The sequence below is a fragment of the Aquila chrysaetos genome, chromosome 7 (assembly GCF_900496995.4).
Source record: "Aquila chrysaetos chrysaetos chromosome 7, bAquChr1.4, whole genome shotgun sequence".
NCBI classification, from domain to species: Eukaryota; Metazoa; Chordata; class Aves; order Accipitriformes; family Accipitridae; genus Aquila; species Aquila chrysaetos.
Genome location: NC_044010.1, coordinates 883,253 through 901,658, shown reverse-complemented (window position 1 = coordinate 901,658; position 18,406 = coordinate 883,253). Strand labels below are relative to the sequence as shown.

At 51.1% G+C, this 18,406-nt stretch overlaps 2 protein-coding genes across 4 annotated transcripts; one reads left to right on the top strand and one right to left on the bottom strand.

Moving 5' to 3' along the window:
- Positions 1–117: 117 nt before the first annotated feature.
- CDCA3 (cell division cycle associated 3) lies at positions 118–2,778 on the bottom strand. 2 transcript variants are annotated; one of them, XM_030019738.2, is made up of 5 exons: positions 2,555–2,778; positions 2,349–2,478; positions 2,045–2,269; positions 897–1,018; positions 118–526 (listed from the first exon to the last, which is right to left on the bottom strand). In XM_030019738.2, the coding sequence occupies exons 1-5, from the start codon at positions 2,657–2,659 to the stop codon at positions 386–388; spliced, it is 723 nt and encodes a 240-aa protein (XP_029875598.1). In that variant the 5' UTR covers positions 2,660–2,778; the 3' UTR covers positions 118–385. The 2 variants fall into 2 exon arrangements, with proteins under 2 accessions (XP_029875598.1, XP_029875597.1); XM_030019737.2 differs by having other exon boundaries at positions 408–1,018.
- A 268-nt stretch (positions 2,779–3,046) lies between these two features.
- On the top strand, positions 3,047–18,348 carry USP5 (ubiquitin specific peptidase 5). Of its 2 annotated transcripts, none has more exons than XM_030019734.2 (20): positions 3,047–3,219; positions 4,713–4,838; positions 5,131–5,197; positions 8,121–8,254; positions 8,561–8,706; positions 9,009–9,193; positions 9,772–9,866; positions 10,378–10,571; positions 10,734–10,805; positions 12,125–12,206; positions 12,424–12,549; positions 12,989–13,142; positions 13,555–13,729; positions 15,093–15,181; positions 15,391–15,513; positions 16,124–16,267; positions 16,426–16,571; positions 16,658–16,811; positions 17,454–17,538; positions 17,711–18,348. In XM_030019734.2, the coding sequence occupies exons 1-20, from the start codon at positions 3,112–3,114 to the stop codon at positions 17,802–17,804; spliced, it is 2,499 nt and encodes an 832-aa protein (XP_029875594.1). In that variant the 5' UTR covers positions 3,047–3,111; the 3' UTR covers positions 17,805–18,348. The 2 variants fall into 2 exon arrangements, with proteins under 2 accessions (XP_029875594.1, XP_029875593.1); XM_030019733.2 differs by having other exon boundaries at positions 15,391–15,582.
- The last annotated feature ends 58 nt before the right edge of the window (positions 18,349–18,406 follow it).

Below are 18,406 nucleotides of genomic sequence, written 5' to 3'. Positions count from 1 at the left end.
GTTTTAGGCCTAATGGAAGGCTGAACTATTTGTTCCTGAATCCTTGTCCCCAAAGAAAACATTGCACTGGGCAAGCAGAAGGCTCCTGCTGTTCTATTATCAGGACATAAAGTCAGCAAAAATTTAATGCAAATTTATTTGCTACAGATAAAAACTCTACAGTAAGTCAATACAGCTAATATACAACAGAAGAGCTAGAGTCTGTACTGTACGCAAGACATGCAAAGCTAGGAGAGAGAGTGTGTGCTCTTTCCCCTTTCCCCAACAGGGATAGGTGAGAAGAGTGACCACAAGTCAAGTTTCAGTCTATTGCGGGGTTTCTCACTCCTAGAAGACTCTCAAAACATAGAAGTAAATTACAGCAAGATTCTGGAAAAGGAAATCTCTAGTTCTCCACAAAAGGACACCGTTGGTTCTCTTTGTTCAAGTCTCTCCAAGCACAGTTCCCAGATTTGAGGCTCCTGCTCAGATCCACCGTCACTTCCTTCTTCTCCCCAAGGTTCTCTCCCAACACATGCCTCTTACCCTAGAGAAAAAAAATACCAAGCATACAGCATAAAACACAATTTAATTGAGGATTAGTTAATTCTCAGTGGAACACATAGCCCATTTTCAGACCCTTCAGCTTTAGCTCTCTTGTGACAATGCCTAAGAGTGATGGAATTCTTTCTATGGCCTAAAGAGAAAGGATGCACTGAAGTGGGCAATATCATGGTAAGGCCAAAGATACAGACATTGAACAAGACTTGGAGGCCTCTAGGGACAAGACTGACCCACAGAAACACACTTACGAAATCACCAGTTCCAAACTGGGGCCCTACAAAATACAGAAATTGAAGGATTTGGTGTTTTTTCAGCCCATTCTCCCTCCCACAGTATGGCTCATTAAGGTTTACCTGGCGAGGGGCAGGAGCACTGGGGGAGTTATCATCTTGTAGGATGCTGAGGGGAGAGCGGCCAGTTCCACCAGATGTTGTCATGATTTTGTTATTGGTCTTGCGTCTTACGGGCTTGCTCCCTAGTGACAGAAGGAAACACGTCAGTGTGTCACAACAAGGCTAAAGGGTCCTGGATTTTAAATGCCACCTGGCCTTTATCATCTAGCTTGCTTGACTGAACAGCAAAGACTATTATCCAAGGACTTCCAGGTAAAGGGATCACAGAAAGGTTGAGGTTGGAAGGGAGCTCTGGAGGTCATCTGGTCCAAACCCCCTGCTCCAGTATGGCCACCTGGAGCCGGTTGCCCAGGACCATGTGCAGATGGCTTTTGAATATCTCCAAGAATAGAGACTCTGTAACCTCCCTGGGCAACCTGCTCCAGTGCTTGGTCATCCTCACAGTGAAAAAAGTCTTTCCTCATGGTCAGATGGAGCTTCCTGCATTCCAGTTTGTGTCCATCGCTTCTGGTCCCATCACTGGGCACCACTGAGAAAAGCCTGGTTCTCCCTTCCTTATACCCTCCCTTCAGGTATTCACACTTATTAGTAAGATCCCCCTGAGCCTTCTCTTCTCCAGGCTGAACAGTCCCAGCTCCCAGCCTGTCCTCATCGGAGAGATGCTCAGCAGTTTTCTGAAGAACAGTATATATTAAATTAAAGCCTCTCACCCTCGCTCCCCAGCTCTTCCCAAGGAAAAACTCCAAGGTCCTGCTGAACAGGCCTCCACGATTACAAGCCCGTCTCGGAGAGTGGAAGAGATGACATTCACCTCTTAGAGAAGCATATTTACCTCTCGATTTTGACTACCGATTGAAAACGTGGTTTTTCAACTCCTGACAAGAAATCAGTTCGATAAAAGAACAGTTCCCAAAGGGGGCCCCCCCGGTCTGCCAGCTGCAGACCCCCAAGGCCAGGCTGTCCGAGGTGACGGGGGACAGCCAAACCGGGGAGGGGGGGAACGGACAAGGTCTCCGTGAGGACGCGAGCCAGAAGAAGGCCCACGCACCGGAGGGTGCTGACCTGCTCGTCCCACGGACCGTGACGCTCCCCAGGCACACGGAGCTTTACCCGTGTGACCCCCCCACACCCTCCCACCGACCACTTACCCGAGGAGAAGCCAGGCCCGGCAAGGCGGGCTGGCCGAGCCGGGGCTGCGCTGGGAGAGGGCGGCCTCTCCGCTTCATCCCCCGGGGCGGCGGCGGGTGGGGAGCTCCGCCGGGCCGGTTCTTCCACTACCGGCTCCTCGTCGGGACCGGCCGGTCCCGGCTCCTGGGCCGCAGTCTCGGCCCCGAAGGCCTCGTTGAGCTGCCTCACCAGGCGGTCCAGGCTCTCTGCCGGGGAAGAGACGGAGGGAGGACGGGGTGAGCCACCGGGCAGCCCACCCAACCCACCCGGGGCGGCCCCACTCACCACTCGACACGGCTCTCCTGGGCGTGTGGGAGACACCGGGCGTGGGCGACCGCGGATCCTGGGCCTGCCTGCTCCCCGCCACCGGTTCGGCGGCACCGGGCTGAGGGCTGCCCGCCGGGGAACTCACCACCTGCGGAGAGAGCTAGGCGTGTAGGGGCGGCGGGCCGGGGTCTGCCGCGGGGGAAGGCAGGTGGGAGGACGCCTACCTCGATAGGGGTGCGGAAGATGCCGGCGCTGGGGGAGCGGGGATCCCTGACGTGCGCCAGGTGCTTGTTGTGGGGGGCGACCGGGGCGCTACCGGAGACCCCCATGGCGGCGGGCACCGCGCTGCTGCCCTGCCCCGCCCCACCCGCCGCCGCGATTCAAATTTCCCGCGCCTCGGGAGGCGCCCTCCCATTGGTCCTCTGCACGGAGGAGGGACCCGCCTCGCCCCGCCACGCCACGCCCCTCATCTCCCGCTGGGGCCGCCCGGCGGCTCCGCAGTCTCCGCCCGGCAACGTCCCGCCTCTCCCGCCGCCGGCCCGCTGTCAATCTTCGGGGAGCTCCCCGCCCCTATTGGCCGAGGAGGCCGGTACCTCCCCCCCCCCACACCCCCGCGACGGCAGAAGGATGGCTGCGATTGGGCGAACCGGCCGGGCGGTGCCGCCCGGCCCGTCCCTCAGCCTCGCCCGTGAGGCGCGGGATTGGCCAGAGCCCGCCTGACCACGCTGGGCTCTGATTGGTTAGGGTGGGGCCGTGGGCGGCGCAGCAGTGAGCCGCTGTCATGGCGGAGCTGAGCGAGGCGCTGCTCTCGGTGTTGCCGTCCATCCGGGTGCCTAAGGCCGGCGACCGGGTCCACAAGGACGAGTGCGCCTTCTCCTTTGACACGCCGGTAAGCGCTCCCCGCGGCCGGCCCGTCCGCTTCACCGGGCTGCCCCCGGCTCCGGCCCGCTCCCAGCCCACCCTCCCGGCGGGGCGGGGGGCCGGGCGGCCGCCGCTTTCGCGGGGCGCGATGGGATTTGTGGTTCCCCGGTAACCGGGAGCGGCCGGCGCCCGGGCGGAACGCCGGGTCCTCCGGGACTACAGAGACCGGCGTGCCCCGCGACGCGCTCCTGCCGGCCGCGGGGCGATGGGGGCTGTAGTTCTGGGGCCGGAGCGGGCGTGGGCAGGTCGCTCGCCCCGTTCGGTTGCCGGCCCGGCCCGCTTGGAGAGCCCGTGCCCCCCCCCCCCGCACCGACGCCCCACCGGCTCCGCTGTAGGGGGGCTCGCCGGGACGGGGACGGGGGGGGGATGTCCCGGGCCCGGCCCTTGGCGGCGGCGGGGAGCGGGTCGGGGGTCCCGCCCTGCCCGGGTCTGAGCCTCCGGCCTCACCGGGTGGCGTGGCCCGGCAGGCGGGGGGGGGCGAGTCGGTGCTGTGTCATTAAGATGGCAGTGGTCCCTTCTCTAGCCGTCTCCACCCCGCCGGCATCCCTGCTCCTCCCTCCCTACCCCCGCCTGGCCTAGGCGGACCTGGGCAGGCCCCGGAGGGCGAGCGTGTCCCCCCCGGCTCCTTGGCTTCACCCGTCGGGGCTGTGCCCCGGCCCACCAGAAGGAACGGGCTGCGGCTGGAAGATACGGGTCCTTCGAGGAAGCAGCACACGGCAGCCTGGCCCTCTTTCCCTCCCGGTGCCCCGCGGGGATGCCTGTCCACGCGCTCCCCGCTCTGACCCTGTCCCGGCCGCTTCGTGTTGGGAAGCAGGCTGAGAGCTTCTTGGTGGTTTCCTTCTTCTCCAGCCTCTGCGTTTGGGTCCCGAGCCCCTTTGATTTAAAAAGGGTATCTCTGCTGAATGAGCGTGGCGTTTTCCAGGTGCTTCTGGGATGGGGAGGGCTCACTCTGTATCCGTTTCGGAGCTGCTCGCAAGCTTTCAAACGCAGCAGCAAAAATAAACAGTGGTCTGTTAACCTTCCTCACACTGTAGTTTGGCAGCATTCCCTGTGGCACCGGGAATTACGCTTTCAAACAGGGTGCCACGGTTTGGTTGGTGATGGTTGTACCGTGCTCTGCACTTGTGAACTGTGCGTGCTAAGGGCCCTTTGCAAGATAAGCTTCTGAGGAATCTCGCTCAGGCTTTCCTGAATCGGTAGCATCCTGACAAAAAGGAACAGGCAAATAGCTTATTAAATACATCATCTTGACAGAAGTACCTGTTCTTCTGGGACAGCCAGGCTGGGGCTTGCCATCTTATTTCCGACCAGCTACGCAGTGGCTGGTACATAGGAATAAGCTGTAGCCACGATTTAGTGAATAACGAGTAGTGTTCCTAGAGGGAAGTCTGTGCCTATCCTAGCAGTTGGAATGGCATTCTTTACCATCTCCCTTGAGTTTTTCTCTCTCCTTCCTCCCAGGAGTCGGATGGCGGCTTGTATATCTGCATGAACACGTTCCTGGGCTTTGGGAAGCAGTATGTGGAAAAGCACTATCAGAAAACAGGCCAGCGGGTCTACCTGCACCTCAAAAGAACACGTAAACCGGTAAAAAATAAAAATACCATCAAACTTGTTCTGAAATTGAGAGCTGGGCTATGTCTCTGTATTCAGTCAGATACGGAGTTCTCTCTCCTCAAATACAACTGATGTTTTTCTTGGTGAATTGAGGTACACCAGTTCTTCAGCTCCGCTTATGGTGAATTGTTGTACGGATTGCCCACGCTATTTCTGCCTGGCCTCTTTGTGTTTTCAGAGTAGCTTAATTTCAATCCTTAAGGCTTGCCACAGCTTGCCTGCCCCCCTAACTCTATTTCCCCATTTCTTCTCAATGAAACAGAAGGAAGAAGACACCAACTCCAGTGCTGGGGACCCCCCAAGGAAGAAACCAACTCGCTTGGCTATTGGTAAGAAAGCACTTGCGTACTGTATCGTCCTTGTTGTTTCGAACCAGTCCTCTGGAGCTGCCTGGCTCTGTGGCACATCTTTTTTGCCTGTCCTCTTCTGGGGTAGTTGAAGCTAGTATTCTACAACCGAATTCAAACTTTATGTTTTCTAGTCTGTCTTAGGTGGGCAGTTTTTGCAAAACAGTTGCTGAGGTGGTAGTTTTGTTCTGCGTTCAAAGTTGCATTGTGTTTTCTGTAGATAAATATGTTTTGCATCCTCTCAACTCCGTATGCCTGACTCACCTTGGTGTGGGTATAACCAGTATGGGGCTGTTGCTTTATATGGATGCCTCCAGTGTGGGGCTGAAGTAAGTTTGAGAAAATGTCTAAGTCTGAGAAAAGTTTGAAATTTTTGATAGAAAACCTGCTTTTTAAACTTGTCAGGTATCGAACTAGTGTTATTTATATAGATGGGAAAGAAATTACCGGTAAATGCTGTATTAACGTTTTGGACTCGATAGTTCTTTGAAATACAAGGCTGATACTGGAGGAAATACACATGAGCATTAAAATATAAAAACCAAGCCCTTTTTTGGAAGAACAGAGCTGGTGTTCCATTACTCTCTTGCACTGACTGAAAAGGCTCTCACGGCAATCAGCGAAGATGCTGCTTATTTGGAGGAGTCTCTCTCGGCTAGTAATTTCTGAACCATTATGGAGATCTGTAAAGCAGAGCATAGGAACATTTTTTAGCAGTAACAGGTTCTTGGCTTGCTGGAAGCTGACCACTAGAGGGAAATCCAGAACCTGGCCGTGCACATCTTGGTTTTTGCTCACTTTTTCCTTGGCTGTGCCATTGTGTAGCAGATGCCCAGTGACTCCGCTGCTACCACAGCGCAAACACCAACATTAAGACTTTCAGCTGCTCCCTGTTTTTATGGTGGGGTGAATGGAGTCCCAATGGTCACTTCTAGCAAAATTGAGACTAGAATCTACGTTTCTTCAGATAGCCAACGCTTTTATGTATATGATTATGCTGCTTTTGGAGAGATGAGGCCCGGTCTGCATTATGAGTTATTTCTGCATCCTCAATTCTACAAAGGTCTTGAGACAAGCGTTGTCACTGGGTCAGCAAATAGCTGCCTGTGATAACAGCTTAGTGGCGTGAATGGAGCGGGAGAGAATAAAAGAAAGTATTAGCCCTGTGAGGCAGTGATCTCAAATGTAGGAGAGGGGTGGTTTTCCTCTTTTTTAGCTAAACGGTGGTGGTTTAGCTAATCCTGACATGGGAGATTTTTTTTAAGTACTAGAAAGATGTAGGAGCAAAATGGCATTGGCTGCAAAATGTAGCCTTTGATCTCTCTGTACCTCAGCTTCCCTCTCCATGGGGGAAAAAAAAAAAAACCAAACAAACTATAGTGCTTGCCTCCCTGGCTGCATGTTGGTTGGCTGACTCTCGGAGTTTGTGGTGCTTGGATATAACCGTGGAGAGGGAGGCAGTGTACCTCGTGGCAAGCTGTTGGCTATACATGGGGGAAAAAGGGCTAGGAGGCAGTCTGCTGGCTGAAGACCCTTTTCCTCATCTGGAGCCTCAGAAGGTTCATATAACCGCCCGAGGGGACCTCACCGGTCTTTTTTAGTTTGTTTAGAGTTCAGGAATTGTATAATACCCTGAGGGATTGCTTTACTCTATGAAGTGATGGCAGGAGATCCTCTCTGGGATGTGCCAAAGAGGCACAGAGGAGGATTATCTGGGTATGTTGTTGCATGATGCTGGTGACTGTTTTCAGGTATTTCTAAAATCACTCAGGCTTGCAGCACCTGCATTCATACGTGGCAGTTTGTGCATAGTCTAAAAAAATGTAGGTATTTGAGGGGAGAGTTGCAGGAGATATTGTGGGAACCGGCTATTTTTTTCAACGTTTTAACTAAATGCAGTAATGGTTATCAGAAATGTGTCTCACACAGGATTCTTGAGGCTGAGGCTCAACTCATATTCCGTTCAGAGATTTGTTGCAGCGACAGATCTTCGGAGATCTGTTGCAGAGATCTGTTGCAGTCACAGCATGCCATTTTTAAAGAAATAAAGGAAATTCAGTTTAAAAAAAACATAGGGGGTTAAGGCTGCTAGTAAGCCATGTGACTTCTGCCCGTTTCCTTCTGGGATGTAAGGTGGCAATGCTTGGAAAACAAGGCAGGCCAAGGTTTTTTCCTGAGTACCTACGTAAATCAGAAACAGTTCCCTCCACTGCAAATGTTACTTTTTGGTGAGCGTCCATCATGACTCTTGACAACTGGCAAATAACCTGCTCTGTATGGAACTCCCATTTCTCTTGCAACCTCTGGAAAGCATGGCTAGGTGGGCATTAGAAACTACTAGCACTAGATCTTTCCTAAGACTTTTTCTGTAATTCTGGGTGTTCCGGTTCCAGAAGAACTCCGGGTTTTCCTTGCTTAAGTTCAGAACTCTGAACTGTCCTTCCTGGAAGAGGCAAGAAGCAGAGCCAGGATCCTTAAAGATGCTGGTAGAGTAGACCTTTGCACCGAGTTGGAATATGATCTCTTCATGCACATCTCCATTCATTGTCTTGGATGTACTGTGAAGGATGAACCAGCAGTGCTTTATCATGGCTCTGTCCTGGCCAATGTCTCTCTAGAGCACGTCGTCTTTTTTCTGGTTGTAGTCAGGGTCGGGAGATTCCTTCTAAGCATCTGTAAAAAGAGCTGGGAAAAACAAACCTATTGTCGTTAGGCTTTTATTTGCTCCTGTGAAGTCCACACCGCCAGCAGAAACTTTGGGATCCAGAAATGGAAGAAAGTTTGTGTATCATTGATCTAGGGCTTTGCCTTAGTCGTGGCGCCTTATTTCATGTAAGCTATGGGCAAAGAAGCTTTGCAAGCTATTTGGTTTTACCTGTTTCCACAAAGTTTTTTCTTCCTGTAGGTGTAGAAGGTGGATTTGACATCACAGAGGAAAAGTTTGAATATGACGAAGATGTAAAAATAGTAATTTTCCCAGAGCATTTGGATATTCCTCGTGATGGGCTGGAGGGACTACCAGACATGGTCAAAGACAGGGTATGTTTGCATGGAGAGCTGTGTTTTCTATTGGCAGGGAGGAAATACACCATTACAGAGAACGAACTGCTGTCCTGTAAAAGGGATCCTGCAGAGCTGCTCTGAAGTCTCAGCTTGCAGTAAGCAGGGTTATTCTGCACTTACACTGTGCTTTATATTACGGAGTCCTGGCTTGTGACTGAGGCTCCTGAATGCTGCCCTAGCACGACTCACTTGCCGATCTGAGCCTAAACGTGGAGTGCTGTGGCACTGGAAGCTTCTTTCCTTGTGCCCTTCATTATTTTTTTCCTGCTGTCCTAATTCCAGATTGCCAGTGCAGTTGAGGCCATCCTGACAGCAGACTCAGCATCACGGAAGCAGGAAGTGCAGGCTTGGGATGGGGAGGTTCGACGTGTTTCCAAACATGCCTTTTCCCTGCATCAACTTCAGAATGATGTCCGCATCCCACCGTGGTGAGCATAGTACTGAAACTAGCTGTATTGCTCTGTATCCCAGACCCAACCCCATCACCTTCTTCTCCTGTCCTGGACTGCAGCAGCAGATGAGACATTTTTTGTGAGTCTCTGAGCATGCCTTGTCATAGTAAATTGAGGGGAAATGGCAAACTAAGGCATTTCGGGATGTTCAGTGTTCTGAAGTAAGAGAGGAATGAGATTGCTTATACTATGGTCAGTGCGTAGTAATGGAGAGGGCTTGAGAGGTAGAACCCAAGGGTTTTCACCCTAATCTCTTTTTCTCTGTTCCTTGTCAATAGTGGCTGGAAGTGCAGCAAGTGTGACATGAGGGAGAACCTGTGGCTGAACATGACTGATGGAGCCATCCTCTGTGGTCGGCGCTATTTTGATGGCAGCGGTGGCAACAATCATGCAGTCGAGCATTACCGGGAAACTGGCTACCCACTGGCTGTGAAACTGGGAACAATTACTCCGGACGGGGCTGGTGAGAAGGGGGAACCTCTGAAGGTTATAGATGCCAGGGACCACTCAGGCTGACTGTGGTCTCTGACAGGGGAAGTCAGGGAGGATTTCCAGGCTGTTGTTGCCCATCTTATGACCTGGAACATTCAGTGTCATCCTACTGTGAATTTTCCCACTCTGACCTGCTTCTTGTGGCAGACAAAGAACCAGCTGACAAAACCTTGCCTTCCTCCTCCCCTCTCTTGTAATTTGAAGGGTTTTAGAATAGTTATCCAGGTTGCTGTTGTTTTCTGTGGTGGTACGTTTATCAAATAATTTTGTGTCCAAAGCCTGAGCAGAGTATATGGCACAGTAACCCACTTCCCTCACTCCAGACATATATATACCTTGATCAGTGACAAAGCTGTTTGTCTTGTCACGTGTTTTGGAGGAACCTCAATATTCTGTCTGTTGTGTTACTCTCCTGAGAAAGGAGAGAAACCCCAGCTGCTCAGTTTGTCAAAACTCCCAGTTCTGAGCACTCTGTTCTCTTCATCCAGCAGTGAATGTTAGATCACAGGCCATGATAAGTCTCTTCTTTTCCTCTCTGTTCCTGCATAGACGTGTACTCCTATGATGAGGACGATATGGTGTTGGATCCCAACCTGGCAGAACACCTTGCTCACTTTGGGATCGACATGCTCAAGATGCAGAAGGTGAGAGGAGGTTCCTCCATAGGCCCAGAGGAGGAGAGAAGGAATTCTGATGTTTCTTAGCTGGTTCCCAGCTTTCCATGACTATGCAGAATCATTGCTGGTCAAGAAACCCAGTTTTTTATCAGGCAGAGAATTGCCTCGTCTGCCTTTCTTCTTCCATTGCCTTTTTTGCCTTCTCTGTCCCTCAGGTTTCCCATGGGGCTCTGTGTCAGTACTGTAGGCAGGGAGGTGCCCAGGCTCCGAGCTTCACTCCCTGGATTCAGTGTTAGTATATGATTTCCATGCCCCTTTAAAGGGGATGGTTCAGATTTCTTCCATGTTTCTTACCATTCCTCTTTCTGTCCCAGGTATTCAGATATTTGAAAACAATTCTTGTATTTGGCTTCTCTTCTCATTTAATAAAATAGAATGGATTTGAACCCTTATGTTTCTCTACAGCATTGTCCTTTTCACACCACTGGTGTTCCCTTGAGTCTTCTTTGAGGGTTTTTCCCGTTCTTTCCCTCCACAGACAGACAAGACAATGACAGAACTGGAAATAGACATGAACCAGCGCATTGGGGAGTGGGAGCTCATCCAGGAGTCTGGCGTGCAGCTCAAGCCTCTCTATGGGCCTGGGTACACTGGTATCCGTAACCTGGGCAACAGTTGCTACCTCAATTCTGTGATGCAGGTGCTGTTCAGTATCCCAGACTTCCAGAGAAAGTAAGTGAGCTTAATCACTCCTTCCCATTAGCCTGGGATCCCCTGGGATCAGTACAAAGGTCTCCTAGAGCTGGGAGCTTCTGTTACAGTAATCCGGCTCAGAACTGTGTTTTTACTAGCTGAATCCATATGTCCCTTAGATTGCTCCGTTTTGCTTTGCAGGTATGTGGACAAGCTGGAGAAGATATTCCAAAGTGCACCTTCGGACCCCACACAGGACTTCAGCACACAAGTGTACGTAGAGTTTTGGTGAGAGAAGGAAGGCTGAGGCTGCCTGGGTGCGTCCCCTCTGCGCTGCTACAGTGTGCTTTGCTGCAGGTTTCTCCCTCAAGCCTCGCCTCTCTGTTTCCGTGTCCATCACCAGAAACACTGATCCTCAGTGATCAATAAGGATCTAAGCCAAGAAATTTCAGCTGAATGCCCTAGATGGAGAGGACAGAGTGCACCTCAGTGTTCATGAGAGGCTCTTAAATGTATTATGTGGGGAACGCAGTACCATCTGTTACCACGGGGGGATTTCTGGTAGGCATACTCTATCTGTGTAACAGCAAAAAGGTACTTGCCCTCTGCAATGGAGGGAGATGGCTAAGAGCAAAGAAGTACAGAGATTTAGGCAACTTTATTCACGGCGGATAACTTATGTATGCTTAAAGAGGCTTCCTGCAAGAGGTGTTGTGCGAGCAATAGCAGGAGAATATACAGAAGGAGGAACACAAGATTTGGGAGGGTGTTGCATTTTAAATACATGAATTCTGTGCTACATCTTCTCTAAAACAGCAAAGCAGTATATGGAGGTTTGGGGTGAAGGAATGGAAGGTGGGATTTGTGGAAGGGAGTTCTGCGGTAAGGGAGGATTCTAAATTTGGACAGCCTGGAGTAAGTGAGGTGTTCACTGAGGAGGGGGCTAAGTTGAGGCAGCCATATAGATTTTTGCCTTGACAAAGGGAGGACTTGGTAGGGTTTGGTTCCAGAAAAATGGCAACAGCAATGGGGAAGGACTGGAGTGATGTGGAACAGTAGGAGAGTCTGAGCATAGGAGGAAATCGCTGAACGTTACTGTTGTCCATTAAGTGCTTCATGCAGTCAATCTTTCCCCTGGGAAAATGTGATCAGTCTGCTCACAGCAATGCTATTTCTGGCTCAGACAATTTCACTCTGCCCTGTTGTCTCCTGCATAGTCATTTAGACACACTGCTACTTTACCCATGTCAGGCGGCAGCTTAGTTTGGCTGTTACGCAGCTGCTGTAAGGCTCAGCACCAGCTGCCCTTGTGCCGGGAAAAGGAGGCTGTTCTTTTATGTTCTGCTCAATGTGCAAGCAATGGTTGAGATTGGTGCCCAGAAGTCCTAGTAACTTTCAAATCAATGATGTCTCGTGGGACCCAAGAGCAGACCAAGATAAGATAATCTTGGCTGGTGCAGCAGAGAAAGCTGATCTCTCCGAGGTTGACAGTCCACGGGAGTGTTAAAGCTGGATGGGTTGATGTGGGTCCTGGAGTGTGTAGGATTGAGGAAACCATTTTGATGCTAACAGTGACTTCTTCATCATTCCAGAGCCAAACTGGGCCATGGACTGCTTTCTGGGGAGTATTCAAAGCCAGCTTCTGCAGATGGGGAACAGCAGCCTGATCAGAAGGTGAGACTTCAATACGGCATCCTCATGATGTGTGTGTTGCATGAGGTTTGTATGTTACATGGGAAAGGAGGGAGAACCCTTTCTGAAGACATGTCCTGGTGCTTGTTCCAGGGCCCTGTCACCTGAAGAAAAGCATGGCTAAGAGTAGAGTGCTACATGCCAGGACATATGCTTGGCAAATTATGACCACCTTCCTCTTCCACCTTGTTATTTGCAGGGTATGCAAAATGGCATTGCTCCACGCATGTTTAAGTCCCTCATTGGAAAGGGACACCCAGAATTTTCCACTAACCGACAGCAGGATGCCCAGGAATTCTTTCTGCACTTCATCAACATGGTGGAGGTAATGGTTGAGTCTATCTGTCAAATCATGGGAAAGCCCAGCTTTGTTTTCTCCCTGAAGCAGGGGGTGAGGAGTGGTGGTGGTAAGCTGGCAATCGCAGCAGAGAGAGGGAAAGAACACAGGGAAATGGGCTGCCTAGCACCTGCAGGAGCAGAGAAGGAGAGATGCTTGGCCATGTTTTCAGGGCTAATTCCTTGGAGAAATCTCTTTTGAGAATGGCACAGCTGGAGATGCAAATTGTCTTCTTTAGGAGCAGAATGGCATGGGTTCCTGGGGTAGAGAAGTTGGCTCTAGTTTACTCTTTGCTGTGTTTTCAGTGGACTGGGTACAGAAGTGAATACTCTTTAGCCATGTCCTGTGTGGAACCGCTGCTGCTGCAGATACTTACTTCTGGCATTCTGATGTTACATCTATCCTTCTAATCTCTCTCCTTCTTCAGAGGAACTGCCGCAGCTCGGAGAACCCTAATGAGGTCTTCCGTTTTCTGGTGGAGGAGAAGCTGAAGTGCCTGGCCACAGAAAAGGTGAAATATACCCAGCGTGTGGACTATATTATGCAGCTGCCTGTGCCCATGGATGCTGCCCTCAACAAAGGTCAGTAACATGCCAAGGCCAGAACAGTAGCAAACATTAGGTTTGGATACTGTACTTTTATTACAGAACTCCTTCAATGAGAAAGGGACTTCCTCAAGGACTGGCTTTGCCACGTCTGAAGCCAGATCGATCCTTCACCTGCTTTTGTGGGATCGGGCTGATTTCTTCAGAGGTGGTGTGACATGGTGATGTCCCTCTAGAACCTTTCCCTCCGACACCACAAGCTGGGCTGTGATTCAACAGCAAAACAGGACTGCAGTAGCAGAACAGTGCTCTGGGAGACACTGTCTACTTTGTGCTCCGTTCGCGATGGCGTGTAGCTATAGGCCTATTCTGCCTCTGGGTGTAGCTTACACCTGTTGCTTTGGAGGTACCAAGAGGTGGTCCTTGACTCCTCTGCTTTATTCTCTAGATGAACTTCTGGAATACGAGGAGAAGAAGCGGCAGGCAGAGGAGGAGAAGCAGCCACTGCCTGAGCTGGTGCGAGCCAAGGTGCCTTTCAGCTCCTGCCTAGAGGCCTATGGAGCTCCAGAGCAGGTGGACGATTTCTGGAGCACAGCCTTGCAGGCCAAGTCTGTGGCTCTCAAGTGAGTGTGTGTGAGTTACCAGCTAGGCTATGACGAACTGGCAGTAGCTGCGTCTTTGGGGACTTCTTTTAGTTGCTTGGGGGAGAAGTGTTACCAAAGCTTTGTAGTGCTCCACACCCTGGGCCCATGGAACGCTGAAGCAGAGGGGGAACCAGTCTGCCAGTGCTGAAGTGATTGCCCCCAAGGGATTACAGTGGGCAGAACAGCAGTGCTAGTGAAATCCTTACTGTCAGATTTCAGTTGCTGAGGGGCTATGAAAATACAGTGATATTCCAGAAAACCAGCAGCTTTTACTCTAAATTCAAAATACAGCTTTAAAGTCAGTACTGACAGTATGGCAGCACTGGTCTTGCATGGTCTCTAAAATTTCTTTAAAGGAAGTTTTTAGCTGTTAAAGTTTGAGCAGAACACTGAGTGTAACAGATGCGCGAGTTATTTTGAAGAATACTAACTTAAATGCTAATAGCAAGGTTTAAAAAACAGCTTTAATTTGTCTCACTGCCTGCAGCACATGCAACAGTGCAAAGGTGTAGTGAGAAGATTACAGACTTAAGCAGCTTCCTGCTGTGATGCTGCTGACTGTTCTTCTGCAATGAAAGAGTAGTCCTCAAAGAACTGGAAGCATTTTTCTAACGAATATTCTGTTATTGAGCAATAGCTACTATAAACGAACAGTCAATAATGCCATCACATTGAAAAGTAACATTTTGTTTTGCTTTGAAGTCGTGAGTTGTGTTCAAACTCTTCCTAAGAATTAGCATTGAACATATAAATTAATTTTATGGGATGTTACAATTATCACCCGATAATAAGTATCTGTCTCTTATTACTGCTTCTCCCTTCACAAACGTTCCCCTCTGTTTCATAGATTCCAGACACCCTCTCTTTCAAACTGTCTAACTAAATAATGTTCAATCAAATTCAGTTAGCTTAAAATTCACTGCTTCTGCTTCGTAGCCAAAGAAGTGCTCTTGTGCTTGAAAGCTTGTCAGTTCCTGCAGCTGTATCTGTCGGTCTAATGAAAGATGTTATTTCCTCCACGTTCCTTAAGGGTTAGACTTTTAATTAAATACTAAAATCTGAGGAGGCTTGTAAAATACAGGATTGGAAAGTAGAGAACGTACTATTTTTCCTCATCCCCCAAGATTTTGTAAATGTTGCATTCTGTCTCATCTTGTCAGAGCATCTGCTTTAGAAATGGTTCTGTGTTTGAGGAGCTTTAAGCTCAGCATAGGAGAGCTGCACAGGTGTGTGTATCCCCCCTTTGGACGTGCCTCCACCCTACTCACTGATTTCTTGAATCAACTAGGTGCCCTCAGTCGTTGCTGCCGAAGTATTTAGAAGTATTATTTATCTCTTTCAGAACAACACGGTTCGCCTCTTTCCCAGATTATCTGGTGATCCAGATCAAGAAATTCACTTTCGGTCTGGACTGGGTGCCCAAAAAGCTTGGTAAGAAGGATGAGAAGGACAGAGCGTATAGGTGTTGGGAGTCATATAACGGGTATGGTGGTCATTACTGCAAAGAGGAAAGTAACCACCCCAAAAGGAGCTGCACACTGTAGCATATTGCATCCCCAGGGACTTACCCTTCTAGATATCCCAAGCGAGTCCTTTGTTTCTGCCCCTATGGGGAGGCTGAGCAAGACTGTATCTTGCAGATGTCTCCATTGAAATGCCAGAGGAGCTGGATATCTCTGCACTGCAGGGAACAGGGCTGCAAGATGGAGAAGAAGAAATGCCAGACATCGCACCCCCACTGGTGACACCAGACGAGCCCAAAGGTAGCCTGGGGTTCTATGGCAACGAGGACGACGACTCCTTCTGCTCCCCTCACTTCTCCTCTCCGACATGTTAGTGATTCTCCTCCTCTCTTCCTGATGCCTGACTCATTTCCTTGCTCTCCTTGTCTTGTCTCCCATGCTAGCGGTTTCCACCTGCTCAGACTTTCCCTGTCCCTCTGTCAGCGAATGCCGGCTGCCTCCCTTGCATGCCTGTTGTGCAGGGGTGTTACGCAGGGGAGTTTGTTGATTCCTGTTCTGTGGAAGATGGGGAGGTGGCATGTCTAGAGCATTTAGAGGGGGCAAAGCTGGGGTTTAACTGGTAGAGGTATTTTGTTTTCACAAAACACAGTGGGAGGTAAGGGTTTGGAGGGTAGGGAAGAGCCAGGGCTCCCGAGTTCATGAGTTGAATCCTTCTGTTCCCTGGGGTGCCTGTGTGCGAGACTGCGCTTCTGAAGAAGAAAGGTAGCAAAGGATGAGAAGAGCAGAGAGACAGAACTTGAGTGAAACGAAGCCAGGAAATGGCGGCATGGGGGGGCTGTGTGACACTGCACAAAATGGAGCAGGCAGGGCTGGGTGGGAGCGGGTGGCTCTAATCTCTGTCCTCCCACAGCACCCATGTTGGATGAGTCAGTGATTATCCAGCTAGTGGAGATGGGCTTTCCCATGGATGCCTGCCGCAAAGCCGTGTATTACACAGGGAACAGCGGGGTTGAGGCTGCCATGAACTGGGTCATGTCACACATGGATGATCCAGGTATGAGACCACATGGCCATCGTGAAGCTTATTGCATCTGAGCCATTGTACTTCCCGTCCCACTACCGCAGCAGAAAACTGAAGTAGTTGGGACCTCAGGCTGTATCCCTTTTGGAGAGATCTAAGTGCTCTGACCTGTGTTCTGTTTTCTGCTGCAGACTTTGCTAACCCGTTAGTTCTCCCTGGATCCAGTGGACCAGGGTCAACTATTGCCTGCCCAGACCCTCCTTCAGAAGACAGTGTGGCCACTATTGTCTCCATGGGCTTCTCCCGGGACCAGGCTATGAAAGCGCTTAGAGCCACGGTGAGAGGCATGGGTGATGTCAGAGTGAAAGGATATTCTCAGGAACAGGCGTTCCCGAGTTCACAGTCTTCTCTTCTTCCTTCCAGAACAACAGTCTGGAGCGTGCTGTGGATTGGATCTTTAGTCACATTGATGACCTTGATGCAGAAGCTGCTATGGATATCTCGGAGGGACGCTCGGCAGCTGAGTCCATCTCCGAATCTATCCCTGTGGGTCCTAAAGTGCGCGATGGGCCTGGAAGTGAGTTCCAAGCAGTAGGAATGGGGATTTGGGGATGCAGACTCAACACCACTTCATCCTCCTAATCCGAATCCGTGCAGTACCGCAGGTTTTGGAAGCAGCAGCTGCCGCAGAGCTGGTCTGGTTGTTGAGGTAGAAGCAGGGAGAAAAAGGAGAGGGATGGCAAAGTAGGGTCTAGACCCTTCAGGCTGGGGATTACCTTGAAGCCAGTAAGAGAGAGGCAGAGGAAGAGCCATCAAGTGAAAGACAATGGGAAGGGCTGTGCTGCTTTTTCCCAGTCATCCCAGGAGGCTTTTCTTCAGGCTCCCATTGAAAAACCAGGTCCCAGTCTCTGTGCAGAATCAGTGCCAATGCTGGTGGGTGCCACAGGGTGGGGGAATCTCTGCCATTACCCGCCTGGGACCCCTGGGCCAAATAAACAGTTGGAAGAGAGAAGGCTAAGTGGCAGTTACCATCTGTTTCCCTGCACGTTTGGCCTGCAGACCAAATCCTCACGATCACGCTTGACGGGAGACCCAGTTCTAAAGTACTACCCACAGAGCTTCCTTCAGGGATGCTTTTCTAGAGAGGGTCCTACACACAGGGTGTTTTGGGGTAAAATGCCTTTCTTTGATCACTCCTCTCTTCCCTCCTCCTCTCAAGAATATCAGCTGTTTGCCTTCATCAGCCACATGGGCACTTCGACTATGTGTGGGCACTACGTTTGTCACATCAAGAAAGATGGCAGGTAAGAGGGATTTTCATGGTGTAAGGAGGACTCAGAGGTACAGCTTTAAATCGCTGTCCTCCCCTTTTTCTTCAGAGGTCTTGGGGGGTCGGGGATGAGAGCAGATGAGGGGAGTCAGGTCGCGTCTTAGCTGCAGAATGGTGTCCCTGAGCTCCCCTTCTGCCCATTGCAGGTGGGTGATCTACAACGACCAGAAAGTCTGTGCTTCTGAGAAGCCCCCCAAGGACCTGGGCTACATCTACTTCTACCAGCGGATTCCCAGCTAGAACATCCTCTTGCTGTGTGTGGTGGGGGGAGCGTGGGCTGGAGGCGTGGGGCGCAAAGGGGTGGGGGCAGTGAGGATGAGAGCAGGGTCCTTCTCTCCCCTGCTCCTCTTTCCCCACTCGTCCCTTCATGGCGACACACGGGGAGACAAGAATTCCCTGAGTAATAGACTGGGGGCTGGAGCCCCCCGTGGACATGAGTGAAGGGGGTCCGGGATTGGGGGGGGGGGGGGGGGGGGGGTGGGAATATCTGATTCTATAGGAAATGTCCTCACTGTCCCCACCCCCGTGTGCCACACAGCCCTAGTGCTTTGCTGCTTGGTGGGATGATGCCACCTCCTTGCTGTCCAGAAAGGGAGGAGGGGGCTTGTGTGTATGTGTGGCTTGTGTATGGGGGGGGGGGAATTCCTCCTGCCTGCCCCGCCGGGGAGGGCGTGGGGCTGGCAGCAAGGTGGGCCACGAGCGGTGTCCCCCCCCCCCCCCCCCCCTCCTTGTGTGCCCTTTACATGCCAAAATACACGAGGGACAAAATAAAAGTCAAAATACCCCCCTGGTTTCTGTCTGTCTGCCCCCCCAGCCCCACGCCGCACACCGAGGACCCGCGG

Excerpts from the sequence above, each read along its gene's own strand:
- CDCA3 (XM_030019737.2), bottom strand. The coding sequence starts at position 2,659 with ATGGGGGTCTCCGGTAGCGCCCCGGTCGCCCCCCACAACAAGCACCTG. Across the intron at positions 2,270-2,348 it reads CAGGAGAGCCGTGTCGAGTG|AGAGCCTGGACCGCCTGGTG; the intron begins GTGAGTGGGGCC and ends CTTCCCCGGCAG. Across the intron at positions 1,019-2,044 it reads CGGGCCTGGCTTCTCCTCGG|GGAGCAAGCCCGTAAGACGC; the intron begins GTAAGTGGTCGG and ends TTCTGTCACTAG.
- USP5 (XM_030019733.2), top strand. The coding sequence starts at position 3,112 with ATGGCGGAGCTGAGCGAGGCGCTGCTCTCGGTGTTGCCGTCCATCCGG. Across the intron at positions 8,707-9,008 it reads GATGTCCGCATCCCACCGTG|TGGCTGGAAGTGCAGCAAGT; the intron begins GTGAGCATAGTA and ends CCTTGTCAATAG. Across the intron at positions 12,550-12,988 it reads ACTTCATCAACATGGTGGAG|AGGAACTGCCGCAGCTCGGA; the intron begins GTAATGGTTGAG and ends CTCCTTCTTCAG.